This window comes from Lithobates pipiens, unplaced genomic scaffold, assembly GCF_037356315.1.
Source record: "Lithobates pipiens isolate NorthernLeopardFrog02 unplaced genomic scaffold, aLitPip1_a1.2 Scaffold_1, whole genome shotgun sequence".
In the NCBI taxonomy this organism is placed as follows: domain Eukaryota; kingdom Metazoa; phylum Chordata; class Amphibia; order Anura; family Ranidae; genus Lithobates; species Lithobates pipiens.
This window is the reverse complement of record NW_027507685.1, coordinates 134,638,066-134,661,069: the sequence shown is the minus strand read 5'-3', so window position 1 is coordinate 134,661,069 and position 23,004 is coordinate 134,638,066. Positions and strand designations below refer to the sequence as shown.

Below are 23,004 nucleotides of genomic sequence, written 5' to 3'. Positions count from 1 at the left end.
GAGAGCTTGTATAGATAAAAATAGTTGGGCCGATGTATCTGATCTCCAGCTTGCAAATGCCATCTGTTGTTCTTCCTCCACATTAAGTACTTGGTGAGATTTACTAAAACTCTGGTTTTAGATTTACTAAAAAACTGGTACAGCTCTGCATAGAAACCAATCAGCTTCCAGGTTTTATTGTCAAAGCTTAAACTGAACAAGCTCAAGTTAGGAGCCAATTGGCCAACATGCACAGCTGTACCAGATTTTAGGCTAGGTTCATACCTGTGCAGGGCACGGTTTGGCAGGCACGAGCCCCGATTCATCTGAATGGGCTGCCGTGCCCTGCGACACGCTAGAAGGAAGTCCCTACACTATTTTTTAAATTGCAGCTCGCACGGGAACGGAGGTTCTCAGTACAGGTGTGATTTCAAGTGCGGGCGGCGTGCCATTAGGATTTCTCGCGTGGGTGGTTGCGGCTGCTGGTATTTGTGCAGGTCCCACAGTGGCACCACCTGCACAGATGTGAACCTAGCCTTAGATAAATCTCCTTCTGTGGGTCAATAATACAGATAAGTCAAGAAACCACACAGAGATGTCAGGAACGCAAACATTTTCAATGTAAGTGACTGTGAAAGAGCTTGATTAGCCAGCAGAGAAAGCCCTTTCCCCGTGTAAAGCACTATACACGGGCTGAATGCCATGTGTATGCCACCCTGTCTGACAAACTGGCCGACTCCCGATCAGCGTACTCAGCTGATCGGAATGTTCTGGCAAGGGCCGTCCCCCTATCAGACCACAATAGCATAGCAGGAGAGATTGCTGTACTGACTTTGCATAGTTAGTACAGTGGCTCTGCATGGAGCAGTTTTTTTTTTTTTTCGTTCAACTCATGGTGTGTACCAGACTTGAGGATGCATTCACATGATGTCAAATTGATGAGATTGTTGTATGTGGCGCTGAAGGTTCTACCTGGTTCCATTCATAGCCCTTTTCTGGCATATTACAGCCCTAATTATCTGACTTGTAATTACCACTTGTGGGGCCGTTCATGTAGAAAATAAAAGTTGGAAGCTTGTAATTACAAGTGTCCTACACTAAATACAGTATGACAGGGGATTATATAACATCGATATACACCCAGCAAGCAATTAGATCACTTGCTTATCATACAAATTATCCACTCAACCAATCATGTGAAAGCAGCATAATATCATGCAGATACCAGTCAGGAGGTTCAAAGTTAGAATGGGGAAAACTGATCTTGGCGATTAGGACTGTGGCATGATTGTTGGCGTCAGATGGGTTGGCGGTATTTTTGTATTTCTGCCATTTTTGAAATTTAGCATTTTCATGCAAGACATTCTCCTGAATTTACCAAGAATGATGCGGAAAACAAAATATATCCAGTGAGTTCTGCAGAAGGAAATGCCTCGATGAGACAGGAGAATGGCCATAGCCATAGCATTTGGCGCTCACAGAAATACAAGAACTCAGATAAGCACTCTGTATACGTGAGTGGAAAAGCATCTCCTGATGCACAACACTTTAATGGGTTACAGCAGAAGACCACACCAAGTTCCACTCCTGTTCACTAGGAGCTAGAAAACCGAGCCAGCAGTGGGTACAGGCTCACCAAATCCTGAGAGCTGTAGGCTGGAAAATGTAGATTGGTCTGATGAATCTAATTTTCTGCTGAGGTACAGATGGTAAGCCAGTCACAGAAACTGAATCCCATGGAACACTTTTGGGATATGGTAAAAAATTACCAGTTTCACTTACCGGTAACAGTGTTTCTAGGAAATCTTCCAGGACGGCACACCTGAGATGACTGGTCTCACCCGACAGGAAACACAAACAACAGAGTTTAAAAGGCCCCACCCTTCCCTCTGTCCCTCAGTTATGACAAAGTATTAGTCCACACCAGTACAAGAGGGTACATTCTGTGAGAATTGAACATCACCAACAATTAAGGGTAGGGAGGTAGGCCTACCATCCTGGAAGATTTCCTAGAAACACTGTTAGGCCGCGTACACACGGGCGGACTGTTGGCTCAACTTTGTCCGCTGAACAGTGTTTCAGCGGACAGTCCGCTCGCGTGTGGGGCTTCAGCGGACAGTTTCAGCGGACAGTTTGACGAACAAAGTTTTTCGGAAATTCCGAAAAACTGTCCGCTGAAACTTGGTTTGAGCGAACAGTCCGCCCGTGTGTAGGCTACTTTCGAAATGAGCAAACTGTTCCCGCTCGGAGGGAAGTCTGCTCATTTCGAGCGCGTGTGCAGGTAGGCGGGGCCCGCGACGGAGACGTCGCGGGCTCCGCCGCCTGGAATGGACTTAAAGGGGAACCCCAACGCCGAAAAAAATCGGCGTGGGGGTCCCCCCAAAGTCCACAACAGACCCTTGTCCGAGCACGCTACCCGGCCGGCCAGGAAAGGGGGGCGAGCGAGCGCGCCCCCCCTCCTGAGCCGTACCAGGCCGCGTGCCCTCAACATGGGGCGCGGCCCCCCCACCCCAAAGCACCTTGTCCCCATGTTGATGAGGACAAGGGCCTCTTCCCGACAACAATGGCCGTTGGTTGTCGGGGTCTGCGGGCGGGAGGCTTATCGGAATCCGGGAGCCCCCTTTAATAAGGGGGCCCCCGGATAACGGCCCCCCACCCTATGTGAATGAGTATGGGGTACAATGTACCCCTACCCATTCACCTGTAAAATAAAAGTACCCAAAAAAAACACAACACACGAGATAAAATATTTTATTGCACAGCTCCGGGGGTCTTCCGTCTTCGGGGGTCTTCTCGCCGGACTCCTCCGCTATCTTCTTGTAGCTCTTTTGCTAGCGGAGGAGTCCGGCTTTCTTCCTCCCCGCCGCCGGCCTCTTCTCCCGACTTCGGGGGTCTTGTCCCCCTCTTCGGTTCTTCTGCCGGGCCACCGCGCCTTCTTATAGCTCTTTTGCAGGCGGTGGCCCGGTCTTCTGTCGCCGATGTCGCCGCCGCCTTCCGTTCTTGTTCTTCTTCTTGTTCTTCTTGTTCTTCTCCAGGAGATGTTGACACGTCGCTCTCTCCGGCCGGAATGCCAGAGCCGCGCTGTGCGGCCACTTATATAGTGACAATGGGGCGGTGTCACATGGTATATGTCACATGGGTTGGTCACATGGGTTGATGTCACATGGGGACTATGACATCGTAAGGGGGCGGGGTCACCATGTGACCAACCCATGTGACATATACCATGTGACACCGCCCCATTGTCACTATATAAGTGGCCGCTCAGCGCGGCTCTGCCATTGCGGCCGGAGAGAGCGACGTGTCAACATCTCCTGGAGAAGAACAAGAAGAACAAGAAGAAGAACAAGAACGGAAGGCGGCGGCGACAGAAGACCGGGCCACCGCCTCTAAAAGAGCTATAAGAAGGCGCGGTGGCCCGGCAGAAGAACGGAAGGCGGCGACAGAAGAACGGAAGGTGGCGACAGAAGACCGGGCCACCGCCTGCAAAAGAGCTATAAGAAGGCGCGGTGGCCCGGCAGAAGAACCGAAGAGGGGGACAAGAACCCCGAAGACGGAAGACCCCCGGAGCTGTGCAATAAAATATTTTATCTCGTGTGTTGTGTTTTTTTTTGGGTACTTTTATTTTACAGGTGAATGGGTAGGGGTACATTGTACCCCATACTCATTCACATAGGGTGGGGGGCTGTTATCCGGGGGCCCCCTTATTAAAGGGGGCTCCCGGATTCCGATAAGCCCCCCGCCCGCAGACCCCGACAACCAACGGCCAGGGTTGTCGGGAAGAGGCCCTTGTCCTCATCAACATGGGGACAAGGTGCTTTGGGGTGGGGGGGCGCGCGGCCCCCCCCTTCCCCAAGGCACCCCCCATGTTGAGGGCACGCAGCCTGGTACGGCTCAGGAGGGGGGGCGCGCTCGCTCGCCCCCCTTTCCTGGCCGGCCGGGTAGCGTGCTCGGAAAAGGGTCTGTTGTGGACTTTGGGGGGACCCCCACGCCGATTTTTTTCGGCGTTGGGGTTCCCCTTTAAGTCCATTCCAGGCGGCGGAGCCCGCGACGTCTCCGTCGCGGGCCCCGCCTACCTTGACACGCGCTCGAAATGAGTGGACTGTTGCCTCGTGTGTGGGCGAGTCCGCTCATTTCAAAAGTTGCGCGGGCTTAGTACGACGAACAAAGTTTGCCGTATTTGTCCGCTCAAAAAGTGCCGTGTGTGGGCGTGTTCGTTCATTCAAAAGTTTGAGCGGACTGTTTGACGAACTTAGTTTCGGCAGACAGTCCCCGCGTGTGTACGCCGCCTTACCGGTAAGTGGAACTGGTAATTTTCCCCCGTCATCTTCCAGGACGGCACACCTGAGAGGATGGACAAGAAGCTCAGGCCTATCTTAGGGTGGAACCACCGCCTGCAGGACTTTCCTGCCAAATGACAGGTGACAACAGCTCCACCCTGCAGTGCCTCAGAAAGGTGTTTTGGCTCGCCCATGTGGCAGATCTGGTCAATTGATGCACCTGCCCTCTCTGCCCAGGAGGTCGCCAGTGATCTATTCCAGTGAGCTTTAAGGTGAGCTGGAATTGGCTTACCCAAGTACTTGTAGAACACCGAGATAGCCTGTTTTATCCACCTTGCTATAATCGGCTTGGAGGCCTGCAGACCCTTTCTCTGGCCACAGAAGCTAACCAGTAGATGATTGAATCTTCTAAAGGCCTCAACTCTTTCCAGATAGACAAATAGACATCGTTTGACGTCTAGCAGATGAAATTCCTTCTCTCTCTCATTCCTGGGGTTCTCACAAACTGAGGGATGTACAATCTCCTGTGACCCCTGGAAATTTGAGGTCACTTTAGGCAGGTACAAGGGATTCTGAGAATTACCCTATCCACTAGGAGCAACAAATTGGCTCTTTAATTGTCAGAAGCCTGTAAGTCACCATCCCTCCTGGCTGTCGTAATTGCCAGAAGGAAGGCCATTTTAAGGCAAAGGAATTTAAATGAAATCTGAGCCACCGGCTAAAAAGGAGCTTTAGTTAGGGCATCCAGTACCAGGGACAAGTCCCACGGTGGAAACCGGTTTGTTCTTACTAGGGTTACTCTTTTTCCCTGGCTAACAAAAATATTTTAATGAGAGGGTACAGAGCGAGTCTACTATCCAAAAACACAGATAGCCCTGAACCCTGAGAGTATTGACTGCCAAGCCCTGGTCAACTCCATGCTGGAGGAAGTCCGGGACTATCAGTATCGCTTGAAGAGTGCCTTCTCTAGCTTGAGTCCAACGAGAGATGACCATCCAAATTTTAGCGTAAATCTGCATGGCGACAGGCTTCCTACCCAGCAGGAGGGCATCAATCACCTTTTCCGAACACCTCCTATTCCTGAGCATCTCCCTCTCAAGCACCAGCCTGTCGAGGAAAGGAACCCTGGTTCGGGATGTAGACCTGGTCCCTGACAGAGGAGATCACGTTTGGACAGGAGATGCAACGGAGGGGCGATCAACCACCTCACTAGGGTGGGGAACCATGCCCTCCTTGGCCACCAGGATGCGATTAGAATGAGACAACAGTCTGTCTGAGACAATTTTTGTAACACCCGGGGGATGAGTACCAATTGAGGGAACGCGTATGCCAGGCCGAACCTCCAGCTCTGGGCTAAAGCATCCACCCCCTGGAAGCCCAGTTCCCTGGCAAGAGAAGAACTTCTAGACCTTTCTGTTCTGCCTGCAAGCAAACAGACCTATCTCCAGTCTGCCAAAGTGTTCGCTCACCAGCGAAAACATCTTGGTGTTTAGTTTCCACTCTCCCTAATGAATGGGCTGCCTGCTGAGGAAGTCCGCCTGTATATTGAGGGTCCCTCTTATATGGACCGCTGAAATTGAGGAGATTCCCCTCTCTGCCTCCTCCAGGATCTCCTGGGTTAAACTCATTAGCCCCCGGGACCTTGTTCCTCCCTGGCGGCTTAAGTAAGACACTACTACCGAACTGTCCGAGAAGACCTGTACTTCTCTCCTTCGGATCTGGTCCCCGAAAACCTCTAAGTCCTTGTACACATGGTCGGAGATTCCGACAGAATGTGTCCGATCGGACCGTATTGACGGATAATCCGACTGTGTGTGGTCTCCATCGGACTGTTTCCGTCGGAATATACGACGGACCAAGTTCTCCAACTTGTCTATAAAATTTTCCGACAACATGCTCCGACGGACAAAGTGCCACGCATGCTCAGATCAAATTCCTAGACCAAAGCTATTGGCTACTAGCCTGAACGTAGCCCCATCGTAACAAAATAACGTCATCACGTTATGTACAATCGGATTTTGCGACAAATTTGTCCGACCGTGCGTATGCAACAGTTTCGGACTAAATCCGTCGGACAAAATCCAACGGATTTGGTTGTCAGAATGTCCGACCGTGTGTACAAGGGCTTAGGCTTTTGACCGCCAAGAGTTCCCTGAAATTGGAAGAGGCCCTGCTCTGACTTTGGTCCCAAGGACCCTGGGCACAGAGATCACCTAAGTGAGCTCCCCATCATCAGGCACTCGCGTCGGCTGTCATGCTCAACAGATCTTGTTGGGCCCAGGATCGACCCACCTGACAGGCGGTTCAGATTGAGCCAACAATCCAGGGAGTCTCTTACCTCCCCTAGGAAGGAAACCCTTACATCCAGGGACTCCCTTCTCCCATCTCAGGAGAGAAGGAATTCCTGGAGAACACGAGAATGGAGTTGGGCCCAGGGTACCGCTGGGATGCATGATGTCATTACCCCCAGAATTTATATGATGCACCTCAAAGACACATCGGGTTCGTGGAGAGTGGACACAGCCCCCCACACCCTTATGATTTTTTCCTGGGGAAGGAACATCTTTTGAGTTACCAAGTTCACTAGGTACCCCAAGTACACCTTGGACTGCGAAGGGTCCAGGGAGCACTTCTCCCGGCTGATCATCCAACCTAGGGATTCTAGGGTGGCCATCATCTTGTACCAGTCTGCCTGAAGCTGTTGCAGGACCGGATTGTAAATAAGCATATTGTCCAAATCGTAAAGATTCTTGAAAAGGCGGTAAGGCCGAAGGGGAGTGCCCTGAATTGCCAGTGTTGGACGCCCTGCCCTGAATGAACCGCGAACCGAAGAAACTTCTGGTGTTTCTGGGCAATGGGGACATGGAGATACGCATCCTTCAGATCTAGCGTGACCATGAAGACCCCCGCTTAGAGATGCCTCCTGAGCGTGTAAATGCTTTCCATACGGAATTACTTGTACTGTAAGTACCTGTTCAGTTTCCATAAGTTTATAATCAGTCGAAATTTGCCTGAGGACTTCAGAACCACAAATGTGGGAATAAAACCCCCTGCCAACATGATTTGCTGGAACAGGGATGATGACCTCCTGTTTCGCCAGCTCCCGGACGCTCTCCAACAGGCCCCTTGCTTTTTGTGGGTCTTTGGGGAGATAAGTAAGCACAAAGCTCGGAGGAGGGATAGACAGGAATTCCAAACTGTAACCCTCCTTTACGAGGTATAAATGTATGGGCTCTGAGTAATCTTCTCCCATTGCGGGAGAAACCACGAGAGCCTTCCACCAACCTTTAGGCTGGTGTCATTTTGTTTCTTTGTTGGAAGGTCCGGGCCAGAAAAAAGGATTCCTCCTTTTTTTTGCCCTTCCCAAACCCCTACTTCCTACCCATCTCCCTTACCCTTAAAAGGGTCTTTTGAAGGAGGGCCTCAATTTTTTTTTAAACCTTATCTTTTTTGGGTTTGGCTGGGAACTTTTTGCCCTTCCCGGTCGACCGGGATAGGATTTGCTCCAAGCCGATTCCAAAGAGCAGAGTGCCCTCAAAGGGTATACCACAAAGACGGGACTTAGAGGTATAATCTCCATCCCACGTTTTCACCCAAAGAGCTCTCCTAGCAGAGTTCAAGAGGGCTGCAGATTTTGTGGTTGTTCTTACAGTTTCTACTGCTGCGTCTGCCAGATAGGCTACCGCCTTTCTGATCACCTCCAAGGAATCCAATACCTACTTGGATCTGGACCCACACGAGACATGGTCTACCAACTTACTGACCCATGCGTCTGCATTCCTAGCAACACAGGAGAAAGCCATTGCAGGCCCCATAGTTGCTGTATTGGCGTCCCAGGCCCTGCACAGCAGGGTTTCTGATCTCCTATGCATTTGATCCCAGATGTTGCCAGAATCTTCAAAAGGAGAGGTCCTAGTGCTTGGATACCTGAGCTAGGAAAGTTTCCAGCTGCAGTACCTTAAAGAACCTTTCCTCTTCCTCCTCCCTGAAGGGACATCTACGCTCCCACATCTTGAGCCCAAGTACCTTTCGCTAGGGTTCCTTCCGATCTCTCAGGATTACGTCCTTGAGATATTGGTGGACCAGAAAGGACTTAGCCTGAGGTCTGCCCAGCCCTCTATACAATCTATCCTGAGCTGAGACCTGCGTGGATGGCTGTTGAATATCCTCAGACGCATAAATTGCTTTGAAGAGGCTCTCCATGTCATCTGCAGAGAAGAGGTGCCTTCCAGGCCTAGCTTCCTCACTCTGACTATCCTGGTCCCGCTCTTCTGGAGAGCTGTGAGCTGGAGAGCTGTGCTCTGAGGCCTCTGCTTCCTGCTCATCAGAGTAACAAGCTGCAGGTGCTCCTTGGAACCCCCTGCGTTACTCGAGGTTCCCTCCTGAGAGGGGGAGTCCTCCCTACAGGAAGGGGCCTCCGGCTGCCGACTGGCCCTGACTGTAGCTTTAAATGACTGGAGAGTTGCTAGCATCTCGAATTGCAGAGCAAGGCACTCTTTCATGGCCTGTGGCGTTTCCTTGCCAGCTAATTTATGAATGCACTTAAAGCAAAAGGGCTTGATGTGGTCCTGCGGGAGTTCCTCATTGCAGTATCCACAACGTTTTGACCTAAAGGGCCCTTGGACTTGGATCTACCAGCAGACCCCTGGGCAGGGCATTCAGTTTCTGTGGAAACACAAAGAATAATTACCCCTTAGTCAGCCTCTTTAAGGTGTTCTGCGGGGGCGAGGGAATAGGACCACCCCTAACCTTACCCCAACAAAAGCCAGGTAGACACCCCCCCCCCCACCCCGGTCTCCTCAGGCTCTGTGGCCACACTCAGCCCATCCTCCTCCATCCCTCCTAGGCTTTCCACGGGGAAGTATGCTTTAGAAGGTACCAGGACCTTGGACCCCCCACTCCACTGCCTCTTGATTGCTTGTTTAACAGCACCGATCACCACCATCTTGCCTGAGCCTCCGTCCGCGAAAATGACCTGGCGGAAGTGGACGCCGTGCGAGCGCTCCGTCCCTCTGCCCGGCATCCGGACCTGTGCAGTAGTGCCAGGAGACGCCATGCCAGGAAACCCACGTTTGGCTCGTCCTCCAGGAGCTTCTCGCCCCCCAGGCAGAAGGGGTGTGCAGATCTACTTCTCCATCTCATCCACCACTAATCAGGTAAGGAGAGAGAGTGGGAATGAGGTCCCTGGAGTTCTGAACACACCTTCACTGTGTCCAGGGGACTCCAGCTCTCAGGGGGACTCTTCTGTTAGCTGCTGCTCCCCGAGTACACTTTGGGGACAATATCGTCCCTGGGAAAAGCAAAGCCCCACCAGACCCTGCATTCACCACTGGTCTGAGGGAATATGACCACCCCTAACCTTACCCCCCACAATAGCCGGGTAGACTCACCCCCTGTGGTCTCCTCTGGCTCTGTGGCCACACTCGGCCTGTCCTCCTGCTCCATACCTGGGACCTCAGCCCCAGGCCTCGGCCCGGAGGGAAAAAAAAAAAAAGGTTTTGCTGCATCTTTGTGGGAAACACAATCAATAACTGGAGGGACAGAGGGAAGGGTGTGGCCTTTTAAACACTGTTTATTGTGTTTACTGTCAGGTGAGACCAGTCATCTCAGGTGTGCCGTCCTGGAAGATGACTGGAGAAACAGGGTTTTGCAGCATGAATGTGTAGCTCAAATCTGCAGAAATTGTGTCATACAATTATGTGAGCATAAACCCCCCCAGGAAGATTTGCGGAATCCATGGCAGAAAGAATTGAAGTTCTATGCAAGAGAGACCCTACCCATTATTAGTATTCGAGTGATCTTAATAAAAATTGCTTAGTGAGCACATTTTTCCAGCTAAAGAGATCAAAGGGAGCATACCAGTGGTTTAAAAAGGTGCAATGCCAAAGTGCTATATTCAAGATATCATAGTGAATCTCAACACATGAGAGTGCCAGCATTAAATGGATATCAGTAAATCAAACACAGGTGAGGAAAGAGTTAGAATAGGGTAAAGAGAAGAGAAAGGGGGAGTAGAGAGGAGGTAGAGAAGAAGAGTTCTGAGCATTATGAATAAACATCAAATGTGTGCATACAATGAGCAACCAAACGCACAGTGCAGACATCATTTCCAGGTAAGCAGATATAGATTTAGATGTAGATTTAGGGTCCATGCACCCTGGGCAGCGGAAAAAATTCACAACTGCTGGCAGATAGCACAAAAACATTCCCATTAGGTGCGTTTGCATTTTTAAGTGTTTCTCCCCCGAAACAGTAGATCAATGTACACCTAAACACAGCGTTTAGGCGTGCCAAGCGTTTTTTTCTGCCCAAATGCGCCACACAAACATGCACTTGTTGACTTTTTTTTTTATTATTATTTAGCTTGTAAACGATACTCTACAAATATGCCTGTAAACGCCTAAATGTGCATGGACCCATAGGCTAATATGGAGTTGCTGCTACAGGCTGAAAAAAATAAAAAATAAAAAAAAGAAAGAAAAGAAACGCCTAAAGCCTGTATAAGCAGCATTTATTATGCCCAGTGTGCATGAGGCCTTAAAAAGGCAAGCCAACAAGCCCATACTTTGCAGAAATGATTGAAAAGTATTTTAAAGCTTTTTTTTTTTTTTTTTTTTTTAAAGAACACATAACTCAAATAGTCACAGGTTTCATGTCTGCCAACAGCTTTCAGTTAATGATAACGTAAAATATATGCCTTAAAGTGAATACACACAGGCCGAAACCCAGACGAATTTCAGTACATGTATACCGCCTGCTCTTTGACAGAAGCCAGGCCAACATGTCATAACACCGGCATTTGATCAGCACTTGCAGTCAATGGCTGCAAGTGCTGATCTGTGAATTCTGACGCACAGGGAGAAGCCTTTGCTGGGTCAAGAGAACCTCCCTGCTGTCAGAATTCAAACAGGGGAGAGCATCCCTTCTACATATCTTGTGTTGGAACAGAGATAAGACAGTTTTTTTCCATTCAACCTGCTGGCTGAATCCAAAAAAAAAAAAAAAAAAAAATTTCAGTGTGTACCCAGCCTAAGTTCAGCAGTCAGTACTTAAAAGGTGATTGTAAAGGCAGACATTTATCTTAATGCATTCTATGCATTAAGATAAAAATGCCTTCTGTGTGGAGCAGCCCCTCTAATACTTACCTGAGCCCCCTCTCGATCCAGCAATGTTGCAGGAGACTGGGCTGCCGGGGACTCTCACGCCTTATTGGATTAGACATCAGCAAAGCGCCATTGGCTCCTGCTTCTGTCAAAGTCAGTGAACCAATGAGGAGAAAGGGAAGGCGGGGCTGCGGCTCTGTGCCTGAACAGACACAGGGAGCTGTAGCTTGGCTCGGGTGTCCCAACAGCAAGCTGCTTGCTGTGGTGGCACTCAATAGGAGGGAGGGGCCAGGAGCACTGAAAAGGGACCAGAGAAGAGGAAGATCTGGGCTGCTCTGTGCAAAACCATTACACAGAAAAGTAAGAACGTGTTATTTTTAAACAAAAAAAAAAAATAATAATTGGGAGACTTTAGTATCACTTTAAGAACCCTAAAAGTTGTAGAGAGAAAAAATAAAAAAAATTTCTTTGGATCAATCAATGCTGCATCTGTCCCCCACCAACTCTGCACTGAGAACGGAGTGATCAAACACTGCTGATCTCTCATTTCCCATCATTCTGCGAGCAGGGAGCCTGGAACTGTTACTGGAACGCTGAGCTGTCGAGGGGAGCGGCTGGCCGAGAGGCTGAGCCATCTGCCGATCCAAGGTTGTGTGTGGATCCTGATCTTTTTAGAGCCTGGACTGGTTCTGTGACATCAGCCAATAGCAGGCTTTAGCCTAAGGTAGGCTGAAAGCAGGTCACAGGAGTACAGAACTAACTGCACTCCTGTGATCCATAGGAAAAGTACAGCCAAAATAACTTTGGATATACTGGATATACTTCTCCTTTATACGGCCAAATCCACCTTACGGAACTCAGAGCTCCCTTCCCTGGAGTGCCCTGTGCCCAGTCACATCAGTTATTCACAGGGTCTGCGAATGAAAATGCCAAAACATCCATCTACCACTGCAAAAGAGGAACCTTGTTAATCCCAAAGGAGCACAAGTGCAGTAACATCACACCTACAGTTCACTGAAAAAAATCCTTCTGCCTTGCAACCAAAGGTCCATACCTCAGAATGGAGATGGCTGGAAAAATAGTCTGCAGGAGCATTGCACCAGTGATCCACTGCTCTTGAAGCAATGCTTTACAGGCTCAAATGCAAAAAAATAAATAATAATGCACAATTATTTTCTTAATCAATGTGGGTGCATTTATTTATTTTGCAAAGGGTAGAATTATCCTTTAAAAGGAAAATGCACAGGTTTCCTATAGGTATATAATGAGCACAGTACATATGATACAGATAGTTCTAAGCCTCCCCAAGGGCTTACAGCCATGTATCATACAGCTGCAATCAGCACACCTTGCCCAGAAGGGATTTATAATTAACTATGAAATGTAAAAATCCATTATACTTCTCCAGTGCTCTCCCAGGTTAGAGAAAGAGACGACGCCACAAACCGCCAGCAGGGCGCATAGGAAGAGGATGACACTGCGCTGCAGCCTGGAAAGCTGTTTCCATTTCTATAAGATAAAACAGGAAACACAGATTACTAAAATATTCACCGGAAAAAGAAGACACACAGTCATCATATATATCGGCTCCGACATTCCCAGCTCTTCCTGCTTAGGGAACAACAAATTACTCTTTTATACAAACTTTTAGCCTCAAGAGCACAGCAGAGGTTGTCAGCTATAAACATACATACAAAAGGTGTGATTTTCTGCACAAACTTTTTTCAGTTCTTTGAAAAAAAATTACTATGTACAAGTTTAAAAGTACTTTAAGTAAAGGGCTTACTAGATGAGATTATAAAATGCTTAAAGAGCACCTGTCATTTCCTATCATGTATGTGTCATTGAGGGGACAATTTTCTAACCTCACTGATCCAACCCAAAAGTCTCAGCCAGCAGGGACTTGCTGGTATTATAGATGGTCACCCTGCCCTTTCATGTCTCTGGGCAGCTTAAAGTAAACCGGAGAAACCTAAACTGAGCATAGGATGAACAGGAATGCATAAGTAGAGGTTAGAGAATTTGTGAAATTGGTGATTCTGCAAACACAACGTGTTCTACAGGGACACCATCTGTACTGTACCTGTGGTGGATCAGTGTTGTCACCTTAAGACCCCTTTCACACTGGGGTGTTATCAGGAGCTTTAGTGTTAAAAAAAGCGCATGTAAAGCACCTGAAAGAAGCCTCATCTGCAATCCCAATGTGAAAGCCCGAGTGCTTTCCCACTGAAGCTCTGCGCTGGCAGGGCGTCAAAAAAAGTCCTGCAAGCAGCTTCTTTGCAGCGGTGAATAAACAGCTCCTAAAGCGCCCCTTGCCATTGAAATCAATGGGAAGCGACTGCAAGGCGCTTTTAACCCTTTATTCGGCCACTAGCGGGGGTTAAAAGCACCCCGCTAGCACTCATAAAGCACCGCTAGTTTAAGCGGTGCTTTACCAGCGTTTTTCGGGCACTGGCAGTGTGAAAGGGCACTCAGGCTTTCACACTGGGATTGCAGATGAGGCTTCAGGCGCTTTACATGCGCTTTTTTTAACGCTAAAGGGCCTGAAAAGCGCAAGAAAAATGCTCCAGTGTGAAAGGGGTATAAGACAGGAAAGCATGTTAGGACTGTAGAACACTGCTTCTTTTTCACATGTGGGGGAGGTGTTCTGTAGTCCAGAAATAACTTTTATAGGGCTGACAGCAATCTTTGAAATTTCAGTGCAACATTTTCAGCTTACTGGATTTCTGGCAGGATCAACAGATAATTTTTGCACTTTTTGAACAAAACGCTTTCATTGGTGTATATCTCTCACACACACTGATCAGCCATAATATTATGAACAAACGCCTAGATACTGAAAAATTTTTATAATATATATATATATATATATATATATATATATATATATATATATATATATATATATATATATATATATATATATATATATATATATATATATATATATAGTTCTCGATACAACCCCCCTCACGATCCACGATTCATTTTAACCACTTCCTGCCCGGTCTATAGAAGAATGACGGCTGGGTGGTGGTTCAGTTTTCCTGGCTGGGAGTCATATGACATCCAGAAGGATAACAGCCAACGCGTGCCCGTGCTGATCGGTGGTGTGGGGTTGTCAGTCTGACACACCTCTACACCAATCTCAGTAAAGAGCCTCGAACGGAGGCTCTTTACCACGTGATGAGCCGTGTTCACAGCTGATCACGATATAAACAGGAAGAGCCGTTGATCGGCATTAATGGTTGTTGAGTTATTTTGAGGGGACATCAAATTACACTGTTATACAAGCTGTACACTCACTACTTTACATTGTAGCAAAGTGTTGTCACATGAAAAGATATAATACAATATTTACAAAAACGTGAGGGGTGTACTCGAGATTGAGATCGAGATATTATATTGTATACACACACACACACACATTATATAAATAAAATGTATATATTTTTGGTGTCTCGGGTTTACTTTACACAATGGGGTAAAGAGTGAAAAATCTGGTGCCGCTCTGCATAAAAACCAATCAGCTTCCAGGTTTTATTGTCAAAGCTGAAGTTAGAAGATGATTGGATACCATGCATAGTTGCACCAGATTTTGCACTCTCCTGGTTTAGTAAATCAACCCCACGGTGTCAGCAAGTTTCTTTATTTACCATTGAAGACCCCCCCACAATCTAACGCCAAGTTGTTTTACTTTCCCCGTCCTCACACAAACCAAGGAGGGTGCAGCCAGTTAAGACTGAAGTGCTTCTAGGATGTTCAGGGACATCCTGACTAATTATTTTCAGCATTTGTTTTAGCATTCAAAAGTACTTTTCAATAATGAAATCCCCACAGAGCTTTTAAAATCAATAATTGAGTTACCTTCTCCATTATCAATTCATATGATCGGCTGATAAACACCACAAGCCTGGAACGGTCTTCCAGCAGACAGCAATGAATCATATATTCTATATATTGCAATCCCCTCCCTGCTGAGACTCCCTGCTCTGACAGGTAACATTATACCCCCAATGCAAATTCCCCGCTTCTGTGCCTGGGCTTCAGGAAACCCCACCGGAGGGATGAATTACACACTGGGCCATGTCACACATGATGTAATGCCTGTGTACACTTTAAGCCTGCAGTGACAGTAATAGTAGTGTGGAGAATAAATATGTTCAGTTCCCAAGTTTATCTGTGCAGACTCACCCACATTCATACATTTTATAGATCACAACAGGCGCAAAACAAAGTTGCAGCCAGATACGAGAGGCCATTTTTATGCATAAGAGATCATGTGTATTGTCAGTTTGTAACCCTTGTGTATTTCCTCCACATATGTGCAGTAATCTGCCTTGAAACAACTCCTGTACTTTGTCTCTGTGTAGGAGCTTCCTGTAATAAAGACCGGCCACTGCTGCTCTCTCCTTGTGCAGAGTGATCGGTCACATCTCCGCCCCCTGCTGTAGTTTCCTGCAGGTAGCCTGTAGTAGGTGGAGCCTGCTGGGTCCCTCCCACAGCTCTGCTCAGGCTATGTACAACCCACTGATGTCACTCCTTTGTGGTCATTCAAGGGCTTGTAAAAGGCAGAAAGTTTATCTTCATGCATTCTATGCATGAAGATAAAATGCCTTTTGTGTGCAGCAACCACCTTCACACTTTCCTGAAGTCCCTCTCTGACCAACGATGTCTCAGCCGTCCAAGACTCTCCTTCCTGATTGCCTGCACAGCAGCAGTGCCATTGGCTAACTTACTTTGACAGCAGCATGAGCCAATCAGGGGAGTGTGGGGGCGGGGCACCATGTCTGAATAGACACAGCGAGCTGTGACTCCACTCGGGTGCCCCCATAGCAAGCTGCTTGCTGTGGGGGCACTGAACAGGAGGGAGGGGCCAGGATCACAGAAGAGGGACCCGAGAAGAGGAGGATCTGGGGTGCCCTGTGCAAATCCACTGCAACAGAGGAGGCAAGTATAACATGTTTGTTATTTTTAATGAAAAAACAAAAAAAACAAACAGACTTTACAATCACTTTAAGGATTACTGAATATTAAAATGAATGTTTTTTTTGTCACTGGAGTTTAGCCCTAACCACTTCAATACTAAACACTTATACCCCCTTCTTTCCCAGGCTAATTTACAGCTTTCAGCGCTGTCACACTTGAATTACAAATTGCACAGTCATGCAACACTGTACCCAAATGACATTTTTATCATTTTTTCCCCACAAATAGAGCTTTATTTTGGTGCCATTTGATCACCACCGGGGTTTTTTTCTTCTTGTTTAGCAAAAAATAGACTGAAAATTTTGAGAAGTGGGGAGAAGAATTTTGTGGGGAGAAGTTTTTCCTGGTTTTGGTTATAAAATCTTGTAAATGAGCAAGTTTTCTCCTTCACTGACAGGCACTAGGAGGTGGGCATCACTGATAATCACTGCACTGTCAGCAGTAAATAGAGGAATGCCACGATAACCGGTAATTCCTGGTAAAGCTATGATCAGATACAGCTGATCACATGGTAAAAAGCCTACGTAATACTTTGGCCTTCTACTGCCCTTCATATGCCCCAATTACGGCGCATATGCCTAGCTCCCATGTTGTTCACGTTGAATATCTGGAAAAGGTGCAATGACCGCTTTTCCCTATCCTCACCGTGTCCACCGCTTCTAAATATCCTATTTAACCCAGACATCCCAGATAGCCTGTCCTATGATCGTATGCTACCATGGACCCAAGCGGGACTCTTTCAACTCCGACACTTTGTTAACCCGGCGACACGCCATTTATTGACTTTTCCCACCTTGCAAAAGCAACACCAGATCCCCCAAAGGCTTCTACATTCATACTTGCAGATCAGACACTTTTTCTCTATCAGGTCCCCTTCTCTGACTCTGGACAAACCCACAGACTTTGAGAGCCTATGTGCCAAGGGTCCTTACGAACCCAGACTGATCTCTACTATTTACACGATATTAAATGACGCCATACCTATGACGGTGAACACCCACCACTACATGAGGAAATGGTCTCAGCTTCTACAACACGATATTTCCCTGGTGGACTGGGGGAACATATGGGAGCACACTTCCAGAATATCTCGATGTGTGACCCACAAGGAAACAGCATACAAAGTTCTAATGCACTGGTATAGGACTCCAGATATTCTACATGCCCGTAACAGGTTAATTTCGAAGCAATGCTGGCGATGTGGTGGGGAAGTCGGCTCTCACTACCATATTTTTTGGGACTGCCCCCTAGTCCACCAGTTCTGGCTCCAAGTCCAAAATCTGTTAGAAACACTGGCTGGCACTCCTATTCCCCTGACGCCCATGCATTATCTGCTAGGCCTCCCTTTCTCTGGTATTTCTAAGGCCTTGCGCAGATTGTTGTCCTTCATCTTATTGGCTGCTAAAAGGGTCATACCCAGGTTATGGTTGTCCACCTCTCCACCTACACTTCCGCAATTGATCACCACTGTAGCTGACATACGCAGAATGGAACACTTGACGGCCGTAGTGGAGGGTAAGATGCAGAAATTTTCTAAAATTTGGTCAACATGGGATGAGTCTACATATGGCTCTGATGGGATTGCTCCTATTTAGTTAAACCTGGATACATACATGTCCCCGAGAGAAGGTCTGAAATCTATTTTTTTTTTCTCCTTACAGCTCTCTTTGAAGTTACATAGTCTGTTTACAGTTTCTGTCTATAACCCCCCTTAAAGATACGGTAGAAGATCACTACTTTAATCACATCGCTATGCCTCTATATGTTTAGAGTTTGTATGCCTTGTAATCAAAGTATACCTGCAATCTCGTTATGTTAATATTAATATTTCATGTATATTTTCTTCTGTATGATGTTGAAAATTTAAAATAAACAATTACAAAAAAAAAAAAAAGCCTACGTAATAGGCTCTTTACAATGGTCGGAGATTAGGCATGTTGTTCCAATCGCCACGATGCACACGCACACCCCCCCCCCGGGGGCGTGCACGAGTGGCTAGTTCTGCTAAACATCATGACGTCCAGTCAGAACGGGAGAGCCACCGCCTGGCCATCATTTTGCTATAGTCCGTGCGGGATGTGGTTAAACCACTTCAGCCTTCGCGGCTTACCTGTACATTATCAGCTTGCAGCTACCGGAACCATCACAGTATCTTTTTCATCAGCCAGCGATAGGCTTTCATGAAAAGCAATCCTAGCAGCTAATTAGCCACTGGATCACTTTTATAGGGTCCCCTTCACCTCCTGACACCTTCCTCCTCCTTTCCAGGCTCTCCTATCCTACCAGGGAGCTAGGATTGAAGCTGGCAGTTCCGCAGGCTGACCATAGAGATGACCAAGGACCAGAACGTTACCAATCATCTCTATAGTCTAAAAAAAAAGTAATATTTCATCACTTTCGGTTTTGGGAAAGCATCAGATCAAACAGATCTTGGTTCGATCTGATGATTTTAAAGGGCAGAGGAGAGATCTAGGGTCTAATAGACCCCAGATCTCTTGGTCACAAGAACCTGTCACTGCCCATGCTATCACGTTCATCCATTGTGATAGCAATAAAGTAAATACATTTTTTTTTTTAAAGAGACAGTGAAAAAATTTTTTTTAAATGAAATTACAATTTAATTTAAAAGTACTCCCGTCCTCCGTACTCACGCAAGAGGCAAATGTACAGTTGGTCCTACACGCAAACGTAAACAGCAATCACACCACACATGTGAGATATCCCCATGAATGTCAGAACAAAGCAATAATTCACTCATCGTCGTTTGTTGTCATTCCATGGGCGTGCTCAATTTTAAAAGGTGTCATGTTGTGTATCTACTCAGCATAACATTATCGTTTACCAACACATTGGGTATTATATGGTGTTTGTGTGCACTGAAATTCATTAAAGTGTATGTTTTACCAAAAATTTACATTTGAAAAACCGCTGTGCAAATACTGTGTAAAATAAAAAATTGCAACACCCACCATTCCCTAGGGCCTGTTCTTTAAAAAAAAAAAAAAATTATATATATGATGCTTGGGGGTTCCAAGTACATTTCTAGTAAAAAAAATTTGTGGAATTTTACATGTGCGTCAGAAGTGTCAGAATTCAACTAGCAATACATTTCACTAACAAGTATAGAAAGCAACATTCACAAATATGCCACGATTTAGATCTCATTCTCACGGAGTGTACTATGGCATATGCCTGTGTTTACCCACAGAGGTGCACAGATGTCAATTGGGATGCAGCGGGTGCAAGAACTTAGCTGTTGCTCCCAATATGACATCCATGTGGGTGCAGGTGCATGGACCCAAATAAAGACAGTGAGTTCAGGGACCAACATCAGCACTAGGGTTGCACAGATAGCGGTATTAGTGCAGATACTAGCCATTTTCATGAGTATCAGTAATTGTGCAAATGCACCGATACCCAATACCTTCTGCCTCGATTCTTTCAGCTGTCAGCGGGATGTAAAGAAAGGAATGCCGACAAATATTGGTTGTTAGGACGCGGGGTCGCCATGTTTTTAACAACCAATGACGTTTCCCCTTCCGCCAGCTGTTACCCTCCTGTCTTGAAGGACAGTGAGAGCAGCACCATCTAAGTACAGTATGACCTCAATTTAATGTATAAAAAGGTAAGAAATACACTCAAGGTTAAAAACAATTACAGCATAAAGCGATGAATGTGGTGTTCATCCGCTCTACTCTCGCGTGGTAGCCGCTGGTGTGTTGATGGCCAGAGGTCCGGGGGCACTGGTAGCTCCCAGCACTTCCTAGTAAAATTGGAGACACTCGGGTGCACCGATGACATCACTTCCAGGTACTTTACCAGTGCCCCAGAGTGTCTGAGTTTACCAGCAAGCTCTTGGATCCCAGTGTACCCGGACCTTTGGTCACCAACACATGAGCTGCTACCACTCGAGGGTAGAGTGCATGAACAGCACATTCGTGATTTACCATTATAATTTGTTCCACAGCCTCTGCTTGTCTATGCAGTACTGCATGTGGCCAGAGGTACAGGGGCGCCAGAGACACTCAGACAACTCGTAAATGGAGTATTTCTGAGCGTCACAGGCGCCCCCACACCTCTGGCCAAAACCGGAACTGCTTGAATCCTGCTGGTCTTGCGAGAGTACGCTCACAATGTGGGTCAGGATTTAGGCTCACACCTATTTGATATGGATAGCAGAACGTGGCTGGCTCTCTGTGGAGCTGGTTTACTCAGCTCCGGGGCAGCTGCGGAGCGCACTGCATCGTCTTTGACTCAGTTTCAGGGCCAAATTTACAGATTCTGCCCCGATTCATCACTGAAATGCAGAACAGGGACGCACAGTGTTGCAGTGCGATCCGTGGCTGGTTTAGATGTGAATCAAGCCTAAAAGAAAAAAAAGAAAAAAAGAAAGCCTGTATTGCAAAACGCATTACTCGCAATCCGAGGTTCCACTGTACTTAAAAATAAAAGTACTAGTACAGATGTCACACTGGAAACAGCGGCTGCGTTCCTGCACCTCTGCATCCTAAATGACATCAATGGGACTGTGTGCAAGGGATGCCCTGTACTCCTGTGTGGATAAATACCGCCCTCCACAGGCCTATACTTTAGTACACCCCGTGCGAAGAAAGTCTTTAATAAAAATTCACCTGCCTCCATTGTTCAAGCAAAGCACATTTTCCACCGGGGTGTCTGGTTAATGCATGTAAAATGAAGACACAGGTATGTAAATGTACCCGAAGGTTGATGTCACACATGTGATCTGAACATTGGTGACAAATCCCCAGTGTCAGGATCATTAGGATACAGCCTGCAAGTTATGGAATCACTCCCTCACTAGCTGGGCCAGCAGGATGTGCCCCTCCCCCCCCACCTCTAGTGATATCTGCTGTTTTCTGAGACTTCCCCTCATTTCCTGTCCTAGAGACAACAGGAGGTGACAAAAATAGGATTTTTGTACTCACTGTAAAATCCTTTTCTCTGTAGTTCACTGACTGACAGAGCTCCATTATTCTTGACCATAGGGTTGTTACGCCACCTTCAGGAGGAGGACTAGGCAGAACATGTTACACACATGAAAAAGACATAACTTTATAGTTCCACCCAAGGGGCAGTCTCTTCAATAACATCCCCTCAGCCTGCTTCCTGCAGCTTTAGTACGTCAACAAGCAGTATAATGTAATCAATAAGAGGTGAGGGTGCTGTGTCACAAAAATCCTATTTTCTCTTTCGTTCACCAACTGACACAGTTCGATTATTCTTGGCCATAGGGACGCCCCCAAGCAGTGTCATAACAAGGGGTGGGAAAAAAAAAAACACACACACACACACACACACACACACACACAAACAGAAGTGCTCCCTATCAGGGGAGTCACCACCTTATCTAGCCGCATCAGAACTTGCTGTTAACAATGCAACAGTGCATTATACTTGAACTATTTTTTTTTAAAGAAGTGCAAATTGCAACATTACACGGCCTGCTGCAAAACTTTGCGGCCAAAGCAGGCAGCAGACGATGCGCTTACATCCACTTTGTAGAATTTGGCAAAGGTGTCGAAAAGCCCAAGAGGTTCCAATTGTCCTGTTGGAATGGGCCGTGACAGGAAAGGGGGGCATCTGCCCCTTCAAGGCATAGGCCTGTACCACAATCTGTCTGATCCACCTGGAAATGGTGGCCGACAAGACCGCCATACCTTTTTTCGGACCAGCTACTGAAACGAACAGAGTCTGACTTCCGAAAGGGAGCCATGGCAGACAAATACACCCTTAGAGCCCCGATCACATCCAGGGAATGGAGGGCCACCTCCTTAGGATGTGTCAGTTTAGGACACAGAGATGGTAACACAATGTCCTCATTGATGTGAAACGCTGAAACCACCTTCGTAAAGAAGGTTGCAACACCACCTTATCCTTATGGATAACCAGATAGGCCGACTAACAAGACAAGGCTGCCAGTTCCGAAACCCTCCTGGCCGATGTAATGGCCACTAGAAAGACCACTTTCTGGGAAAGAGTCAACAAGGGAATTTCCCTCGATGTTCCGATAAGACCAGGTTCAGATCCCCTGGATGGGTTCACAACACAAAATCAGGCACAGCAGACAGCGTTGTAGGTGGAAAAAACAAAAGGTGCGGTTTATTTATGCTACATGCAGTGAAAAATATAACAGCCAAACAAAAAAAAAAAACATGAAAATAAATCCTGGTCAGCTTGACCTCCAATTACACACAGATTCCCTGTCTAACAACTGAGTGCAGCCTTGTGCTGCACCAGTCCCTGTCTGTCTCTGTTGTAGAGGTTTGCCACACAGGCGTTAACTCACCACACAGAACAGGTGTCACACTCCCCAGTCTATACAAACACCAAAACTGGTTCCAGGATGGAGCATCTCCCTAAGCATGCTGGGGTTTTTTGTAGAGGTCTTAATGAGCCCACTTACTTCAGCTGGGCTCATTAACTCTTCCCCTATAGGACTCCCAGCATTCCCCTCTAGTTGTACAAGTCTGCATAAAGCCTGAATCTAGGGCATACATATTTTCCATCCTGGATACAACCAGGTGATTTTACCTGCCTGCTGCCACAAGAGGCATAGTCTGATCGCTCGAAGCTCGAGCACATTGATCGGCAACTTGGATTCCTTCCCCTACCAGAGGCCCTGGGTCGACTGT

At 47.1% G+C, this 23,004-nt stretch overlaps 1 protein-coding gene across 2 annotated transcripts in view; it reads right to left on the bottom strand.

Moving 5' to 3' along the window:
* The window catches only part of MAN1B1 (mannosidase alpha class 1B member 1), an 87,803-nt gene that overhangs the window by 50,180 nt on the left and 14,619 nt on the right, over positions 1 to 23,004 (bottom strand). For both annotated transcript variants that reach the window (XM_077477262.1, XM_077477272.1), the window contains exon 2: positions 12,763 to 12,871. In XM_077477262.1, coding sequence (XP_077333388.1) covers positions 12,763 to 12,871 — 109 coding nt within the window. The remainder of the gene's footprint in view (positions 1 to 12,762; positions 12,872 to 23,004) is intronic.